The 9,392-nt window shown below is 38.0% G+C and overlaps 1 protein-coding gene across 1 annotated transcript; it reads left to right on the top strand.

Annotated features, from left to right (window-relative positions):
* The first annotated feature begins 6,014 nt into the window (after positions 1-6,014).
* On the top strand, positions 6,015-8,072 carry LOC129576599 (BTB/POZ domain-containing protein 2-like). Its single transcript, XM_055461885.1, has 3 exons — positions 6,015-6,290; positions 6,369-7,210; positions 7,273-8,072. The coding sequence occupies exons 2-3, from the start codon at positions 6,422-6,424 to the stop codon at positions 7,348-7,350; spliced, it is 867 nt and encodes a 288-aa protein (XP_055317860.1). The 5' UTR covers positions 6,015-6,290; positions 6,369-6,421; the 3' UTR covers positions 7,351-8,072.
* Positions 8,073-9,392: the final 1,320 nt, after the last annotated feature.

The raw sequence follows: 9,392 nt of genomic DNA, 5'->3' as shown, positions 1-9,392 counted from the left end.
AGAGAGAGAGAGAGAGAGAGAGAGAGAGAGAGAGAGAGAGAGAGAGAGAGAGATAGATGAGGAATGAGTGAAAGATAGAGAAAGGAAAACCAAATCGATAGAACGATTTGAATGTTTTACGATAGCTTCCCAAAATGAGATGGAATAACGGTTCGTATGTCCACATCGTGTGAGCAATTCATGCAATGAAACTAATGGAATTCATTTGAAATCATCGTATTTCGGTTAGATGAGCCACTTCCAAGAACATGATATGCAGACGATATATTTCTTTCTCAGCATTCAAAAGCCCCTCGTCGATTTTGTCGTGATTCGGTTGTATGGTGCGTATTTTTGTTTTGTTCTTATTGTTTTTTCTTCTGTTTTGCCATCGGAAGGAAGCACCAATCCAATTTTCAGCTGTACATTTCCAGCATCAACTAACAATCTCATATTTTGTGCTCTCCCTCTCTTTCTCGCTCCGCCAAACAATACGCAAACACATCTGACGCATTCTATTTCACCAATACCATATAAACATCTACACAACTGGAATGCTAATGTTTTTGAAACTTCATATTTTGGATATTTCCTTGGTTGTGCTGTCCCATCCCATCCCATCTCATCCCATCCCATGAGATGCAAACATCATGCATGCATCGTTATCTATGATGCATCAAACATCTGGCATCGAGGGAATTTTCTATTAAGTAACTTATTCGTCAATCATTAGTTTAATAACGAAATAGATATTGCCATTGCAACATTTCATTCACCAAAAAACACAACAATCTGATACAGAATTTTCTCAATTTTTTGAATCTCGGTTTGAATCTGTCTCTCCATTTCAACTGTGTTTTATTACTTTGAAAAATTAAAGCCCTGTTAATGCTCTCTCTCTCTCTCCCTCTCTCTCTATCTCTCTCTCTCTCTCTCTCTCTCTCTCTCGATTAAACCATTCTCCGTCCGCTGACAAAAAAAAATAGCCCAAGCATATTAAGTTTATTGGCTTTTTTTTTGAAACTCGTGTAAACATTCTTCCAACCAAAATGGCTACTAAGCTTTCAAAGAGCCGGCATAGACACTGAATGTGCAGAAGCAAAGAAAATTTTCAATTACGACACCCAATTCAAGTGTGGTACACGTTGTTTATTACACGTTTCCATGCTACGCCCCCAACATCATCATATGAATTTCGATTAAATGTAACGCAAAAGCATTTCTAGATTTTGTTGCTCTATTTATTCTTTTCATTTACCGAAGAAAGTAAAATGCAGACAATTTAATACAGAACAATCGTCGATCTGTATATATATATATTAAATGAAAATAGAGCTTTACCACATCGACGTTATTGCGTATAGTTTTGTGGGGATTTCCTAATCAGTATTTACACATCCACTGATATAAACGCTTTGGCAAACAATACAAACTGCTATTTTTCTAACGCCGCCGTATTTAATGTGTTACAGTTTTGTCGATTGTTCTGAGCTCATTCGTTCAATGGAGAGCAGCAACCTGCTTCCATGCATGAGTTCCGATGCTGAATCGGTGGTGGTCTGTGAAATTCGTTAGATACATACATACATACATACACACACACACACACAATTGAATTCCGCGTGATGCTGACGCAGTGTATGTTGTTGGCGTTGTGCTAAACCGAAGTAGCATCGGATTAAGTATCTCAACATTCAGCGAAATCCAATAAATGCAGCATTGCAAATAATTCCATCCCCTCATGTTCGCGCACGGTTCCACTTGCCGCCTGAATCCTATCTTTGAATTTTCATTCTCCTGGAACGCACGGTGCACAGAAACTTATACATATACCGATATTTTTCGTGTGATTTATGGCTGAATTTTGACATATTTGCTCAATTTTGTGATAATATTGAACGTTATACCATGCACGGTGCGTTCATTTGGGGCAAAAGTTCATCTCATCGCATTACACTCCGTTCGTTTCATCAATTTTTAATGCATCGACAGAGTCTAGTGCTAATAATACATATTGGATTTGCCGAGAGAGAAAAAAAACAATTTCAGCCACATCTTGTTATTTATTCAATGGATCGATGCGCTGCAGATCCACTGAATCACAAGCAAAACAAATCCCTACTTATTCTCAAGACCAATGTTTAGCAAAACGCAACACGACCCAAAATTGCAGACGCAAAATTATGGCATAGCAATGTACTGTGCAGTAGTGCTTTCGTAAATGGCTGCATTTGCCTCGAACGCAAAGAAATGTAAATCAGCCTTATCACTCGGGCGAAATCGACGAGTGCATTTTGAATTGCGAGACTGCGGTGACCTGAAGCGGTCAATAGAGGAGTTTTTCAATGTATAAAAATACCAAAAGATAGAAGAAAAAAAACAACTGAAAAGAAATCGTTGACGCATTGGGTGCAGAGCAGCCCCAACATTGATTGCAAGAAAGAAGAAATTTCCAATTCACTACTTGAGTGAACGAGTGAGAGATCGTTTTTCAATTGTATATTGATATTTGAACAGCAAAATCTATTACACTGATAGCGTTATTCGACGAAAGAAGAGAGAGAGAGAGAGAGAAGGAAAAAAAAAGTAGCGAACATTGTCTGCTGAATGCATTAACTGCTCGTGAACAAGCGTTCTTGACTGGGTCCCGAACAATGGCTTATAAGAGCCTTATTTTATCTAAATCCAAAGCATTTGAGTGGAAAAAAAGGTTTTTCCCTCTCTGTCTGTCTAACACTCTCAAAGATGCTCTCCTCACACTTTCGGTTGCGCACTTTTATAAATGCGCTGCTGCTGCGGCTGCTACTGCATCCCATTTACTAGTTGCTCTTTGCGCGTCTGAATTGATATTTATATATTCCAATGGCAAACATTTCTCGAACGGAAGAAAAACCGTTTAAAAGATTTGTTTTGCAGAGTAAAAAAAAAAAACACACACAAACACCGTGAAGAGAAGCAACGGTCCGGCGAGATATTTTTTGTGTGTGAAATTTTCAAAGAACATCGATGTCGAAATGATGAATTGTGCCGATCGGTCCTTTGCTTGCTTGCCTCACGCTTTCTGAATACACCAATTATGTGCAGTAAATTCGACGTCGTCATATCTCTAATTAAGATCGTGAACATTTTAATTGCAATCTTTTACATGAATTGCCTGTTTTCTTCCCAAGCTTATCTAATCATCATGCGTCAGACCCATCGCTGGCTATATATAATTCCGTTTTGGCAGAACGGAATGAATGAGCGCGAGTGCGCTCATCAGCGCAAAATAAAACGTAAAAAAAAAATGTGTATCGTGAACCAATTTTAAAGACAAATCGTTCTTTGGAAGCAAAATGAAATGTTTTGATGCGAAATTTATTGCAATTAGGCGTCATGCTTGGTTAGTATTATCGGCACAATTTAACACCAGTCATCTGGAGGCGTCTTGCAAAATTTATCACTGTTCGAATGTGTCTCCGACTTGTCGAACGGGCGAATGCAAAAATTATACGGTTACAAAGCGAACTGTGAATCACAACGCCAAGTCTGAGTGCGAGAATGAGAGCGGAAAACAGAGAGAGAGAGAGGGAAAGAGAGCGAGAGAGAGAGAGGGAGAACGCGAGACTCAAAGACATTGCCGAGCATCGCCAATAAAGTGACAAATTTATACAATAAATAAATGCGACATTTTAAACGATTCGAATGAAAGAAATCCAAAGATAGAAAGGAAGTGTAAATGAAGGAAATGCAACAGTGTCATTGCTCCTCGTGCGAACAAACACACACATACACATTTCTGTCTTTCTCTGTCCTTCATGCATCGAGCATCGCAAATGAAAATTTAAGCTGTAAGTGATATTCGGTTATTTCGAATGGAAAAACTTATTCTTAATCTTAATGCGGATTTGCGTTTTCGTTGATTCTTATCGTATTCGCTAAAAGATTTCAAACTAAAGCGCAGCAAAACCAAAACCAATTTACAAAGCACTTAGTGTTGTTAATTTCGCGATGAGATAATATTTAATGAGCTTGGTGTTGTGCATTGCAAATCGTTCTGCGAATAAATTGCACATGTACAGACACCGCTTGGCGCTTGTGCTTGCGCGCGCGACTGCAATTTATCTTTGACCAAACGACAAACACTCTCGCTCCGTTCAGAGAACGAAAGCCAGCCAATGCGACGGAAATTGTATCTGAAACAATATAAACCGAAAGAAGAAAAAAAAATGCAACAAACAAAATAAGGGGGCAATACAAGAAATTCTCTGGATCTTAGATTATTTCGATTTGAGTTGAACGATTAAAAATGCCGCAAGAAAGTTTCGATTTTTCTTTTCCTTTGCTTTGCATTGCGTTTTTTCCCTTTCTCTACCTGCTAGCAGGGCAAAATTGCAATGAAAAAGTAGAAAGAAATAAAAAACTTAAATAATAAAACAACACGAAGTCTAAGACTCGCCAACGGACTGTTTCAGATGATGGATAAGCGATTTTATCAGGCAAAAGGCGTAAATTCAATTTCGTTGCATTTGCTCATGTATTATGTGTGTGTGTGTACTCAACAATCGGCGATTTTTTGCAAGTAAACACACTGCATTTAGCTTTGCAGCTCTGAATAATAAGCAACTGCTTTTTTTTCCTTCGCTTCATTCAAGAACCGAAGCGGTGGCGGCCGCCGTTGCCGAACAACGAGAAACTCACAAGCAAATGTGCAGTGGCTGAAGAAAAGCAGGCTAAAAACAATGTTTACTCTTGCTCGCCGTAGTACGACGGATTGAGAGCATACGGTTAGTGCAAAAGCATTTATTTTCCTACCTAAAGCGAGCGCCATCTGTTCAGTTTGAACATGAAAACAAACAAATTGATCCATACAGAGTTGTAATACAATAAAATCTCTATGTAGAGGAAACGCTGTAGTTCGTTTTGTTTGGCACATTTTTTATACACTGCCTTTATTTCCACCGATTCATATATCGGTTGGCAGCTGGAGTCACTTTGTTTGTTTTCATGTTCTCACCGAATAGATGGCTTTCGCGTTAAGGAGGGCAATAAATGCTTTTGCACTAAAGGTATGATTGAGAGAGAAGGTCGGGCGGTGTGTATGTGGTTTTCTCACATTTGCGCTCCACATTGCGTTATTTGGATTTTATTCGAAGGCAAATTTGCATATTCAAATCAACAAATCTGCTCACATCAACTACTACTGTTCGATGTTCATGCTTGCACACACTTGCACTGTTTTCCACTACTTGCTGTTGGGTTTTTTCTTCTTCGTCGTTGTCGTGCATTTTGCGTCTCTCGCTTTATATTTTTCGGCCCATTTTTGTTTCTATTCGCCAGCACATTTTTCATCCAGAGGCGAAAAACCGTTACATTTAGAGGTGACAACGGACATGGACCAAATATCTACAATGTCGCTTGGTTGATTGTTAATTCAATTTTCAAGCAGAGATGCTGCTTGCTCCACCAACAAATATTATTACCTTATATTCAGACATTTGAGTTTTGATAACAAAAAAAATCAATCTAAATCACGATATAAAAGTGATTCAATTCTTCAATCTTCAAACATTTAACAGACAATTCGCAATGTGTGTCGACGTTTTGATGCTGTCATTGTTTTCAGTTTTGGTTTCAGGAGATTTAATGAATTGTTTACTTCAAATATTCGTCGCATGTTCTGCTTTTTCTTCCATACACACAGAAAAAAGTCACATTCATGCCATATCGCTCGTCTCTTCACTTTCATTTTCTGGTGTATCCGTGCGATGCTGAATGATGTTTTACATTGCATCCCCCTCTAACCAAAGTAATATTCTATCGATATCGTTGAGCCGACAACTCTTATGTTTCGTCTCATCGCATATTTCACTTGATTGTGGTTGTAGGCTTCACATTGCATGAGCTGAATCAATGTTGTGCGCATACTCATGTCATTTAAATAAACAAAACAAACGATTTCAGCAAGTGGCTAGTAGAAAGAAATCTGCCAAAATTAAAGGTAGAAGAGGTGTAAAACCAATGACTTAAAAAAAAATTTAAATTGGTTTCACGCATTTATTCTAATGACAGAATTTGAGTTGACGTATTTGAAGACTAAAATGGATTTTTACCACCGTTGATCTAAACGAAGCATAATGTGAAACTTGTCTGTGTATTTTTGGCCAAACAAACAACAGACCGTTCAATATACGGTGTTTGCTGCCAAAATATGACAGACGAACCATAGACGAATTGTGCAGTCGAGATAGCATCATCACACACAGCAGAGCGCGAAACAACACAGCAGATTGCGGATTGTTCCAGATCGCAGAATTTCAACAGTCTGGATTGTGAGTATTTATTTTCGATTCTTGGAATATCGAAATTAACAATTACATCAGTAGTCAAAATTTCATCGAAAATTTCAGACAAATTCAACAACTGTCACAAATCGTAGGATCGTGAAACGTCAAACATAGCCATGAACAGAGAAACTGCATTCGAAGCCTATTTTTTGGACGAAAAATCGGCTGATGTTCATTTCATTTCGGATGATCGTCAAAGTGAAGTTCGTGTGCCGGCACACGAAATTATTCTGGCTGCACAAAGTAAAGCATTTCATGCGATGTTCTATGGTTCTCTGCCGGAGGAAGGTGATGTGCGGTTGCCGGTTATAGCCAAAGCATGCAAACAATTCCTACAACTGTTCTATCTCACTGAAGTTGAACTCACTTTGAACAATGAAAACGAAAAGGAAGTGCTTCATTTGTCCAATATGTATCAAATTGGATTGAATGAATATGAAAATAGTTTAAAGAAAAATCTATCGACCGACAATTTCATCACATTCTACGAATTGGCTCTGCTGCACGATTTGACCGAATTGAAGTCTTCATGCGAAATCAGTGCACCGGTTTTGTTGTCAGAGGAAAGCGTTGTCAAGAGTACGCGCGATGAGTTCAAGCACATTCTGCAAATAAAGCAATTGTACGTCGAAATGGATTTGGTTGGCATTTGTGTGCAATGGGCACAAACCGCATGCGAAGCACGACAAATTGGCCCCGAAAGCATGGACGACATTGTACAGGAGATCGGGGATTTGATCGAATGTTTCGATTTTGAGTCGATGTCTCGAAATAAAATCCGAGAAGTACTGAACATGTTCGATGCTGTTTTGACAAAAAATACATACCGAAACATCATCAACATTCTGATGACACGCGATACTCCATTCGACGTTGCTTGCGTTACTTGCGTTACTCCACATAAGGTGTGAAATTTTTTAAGACGTTTTTTTATGCTATATTCTTACTTGTTTGTATTAAATTTAAGGTTGTGTGGTACGCCAAGGAGACAGCGGTACGTTTCGGTTATTTCGGAACTGGTACATTGGATCGACCGAAATTTTGAATATCATTACAAACGAGAAGATTACGTTGAGTGCCATTGGTTTAGCGCCAATTTATTGAGATTTCGGAAATAAAAGCCGAGAAGGCGATGCCATCTACGGCCAATTGGCGATACTAAAAAGTAAGGAAGACAACGGAAGCGAATACACGGTCTTGCTACGAGAAGGCTTCAACATTGTGCCCTTTGTTGACGGAAAAAATGAAGTCAACACGGTACATACGCATCGATTTGCAACGGCCGTGTTGTTGGACTCAAACCGAAAATTCAAAATTCAAGTGCAATTCATGAATCCAAACAAAGGCTCGATTTATGGCCTGTCCAAACTGATCGAAATGGGTAAACAAGAGCATAACCGATCATCAGACGATCCAACTGAAATTGTTTTCAATGGTTCCGGTACGATCGCATATTTGGGCATTGGCAGTGATAACAATAGACTTCAAATCAACCCGCCAATGATGATGGAGAACTCTCTTTGAATCGAAGTATGACACTAACAGTTGAATCTCATTTGTAATGAATAGGAAAATGTGCCAAAATGAATGAATTAGATTACACAACTAGATTATAAGAAAACAGTCTCCTCAATAGCTAGTATTAAAATCCCGATCGAAGATCTGCAAATTGATATTCTGCGCACTCAATCATATACATTGTATTGAAGAAGGAGAAGAAGAAGAAGGGAAAGCTAAAAAATAAAAATCCATCAAAACTTCATAAAAGAAGTTATTACTATACGCTGTTATTCCCATTGAGCTATTTTCTTTCAGCTTGATTCGCTTCGAAATTCAAGAATTTCAATCGTTTTTTACACCTTTCATGTGACCTAGTGCGTATTGGCTCAATGTCAATACATTCTGAACATTTTCTATAGTGGAAAAATTCAATTCGTCATCAATATCAATTCACACGTGTACGGACAATTATTGTATCCGTTGCCACTTCTTGATTACATTGAATCAAAAGAAGCAACATTATTTGCAGTCCGCTTTAAATTTCAAAACTGTCTCCGGTGAAACAAGCGAATGCCTGCGTTCTGAAATTCGCATTCGCTGAAAATCATTGCGACATTTATATTGAGATAATCCAAATTGTTGTTTGTCACCCAAATAAAAATGAAATGGAAATCCAATTGAAAATATGTTTTTTTTTCTGCTTCATCTAAATTAGAAAATGTGTGCGTTTTTTTTTCAGGGAAAATATTTACAAAGCATTTGAAATCATGCATTCTAACTGTTTACACAACAGTTTAGAAACGACATTCAATGTCAATCACACCATCAATTTTGATTGCACAAGCTTGAAATGAAAATGCCGTGCTACATCGCGAGTGTGAGAGAATGACCGTGACATACAGACACATTCCTCTTTTGCTCTCACTCTATCGCCATCTCTCTCCTCTCGCCCGGCTTTCTCCTACTCTATTTTATTTGCCGAGTTAATCCGTATACAATGTGCGAATCTGGAATGAGCTGCAATAAACAAATTCAGTGACCGCCGACCGTTTATACATGTACATAATAATGATGAATGTAAGGAGACAAAATTTAATCTTTCTTCGCTTTTCTCAGACATCTTAAATCAGAAAAAGTTTCAGTTGCAACAACAGCAATGGGAGAAGAAAAAAAACGACAGAAGAAACGAAGTGAATCGGTTGAGCGACAGAAATTAATCTCAACAAACTCAAAGGATGTCTTAACGCGACGCATTCAAGCTAATATAATTGCTAATTACAATTTAAGCTTGATCTATTTCATGTTGGAAAACATAGATGTTTATTTGATTTTTGCGTTGTTTTCTCTTTGTCAATCAGGAGCCAAGATGAAGTTCCATAAAAATCAAATAAACCAAGTATTCATTTGATTCAGTTAATATTTGATACGAGAATTAAAATGATCATCAAAAGACGGAATCAACGCATCAATTCAACGATGATGACGGCCATCATTGTACACATTTAGTCATTACAAATTTGTACACGGAAAACAGTGCCTCTGTTTGATCAAAGAATACGATTTGTGCCTGGCATAAATATATTAAAG

This window comes from Sitodiplosis mosellana, unplaced genomic scaffold, assembly GCF_009176505.1.
Source record: "Sitodiplosis mosellana isolate CC-2019 unplaced genomic scaffold, AAFC_SMos_1.0 Smas_scaffold_6191, whole genome shotgun sequence".
NCBI classification, from domain to species: Eukaryota; Metazoa; Arthropoda; class Insecta; order Diptera; family Cecidomyiidae; genus Sitodiplosis; species Sitodiplosis mosellana.
The sequence above is the reverse complement of the archived record's forward strand: the minus strand, read 5'-3'. Positions and strand labels throughout refer to the sequence as shown.

Bases quoted from the DNA above. Each gene is read 5' to 3' on its own strand.
- LOC129576599 (XM_055461885.1), top strand. From the start codon at position 6,422: ATGAACAGAGAAACTGCATTCGAAGCCTATTTTTTGGACGAAAAATCG. The intron at 7,211-7,272 runs GTGTGAAATTTT...ATTAAATTTAAG, and splicing joins CTTGCGTTACTCCACATAAG to GTTGTGTGGTACGCCAAGGA.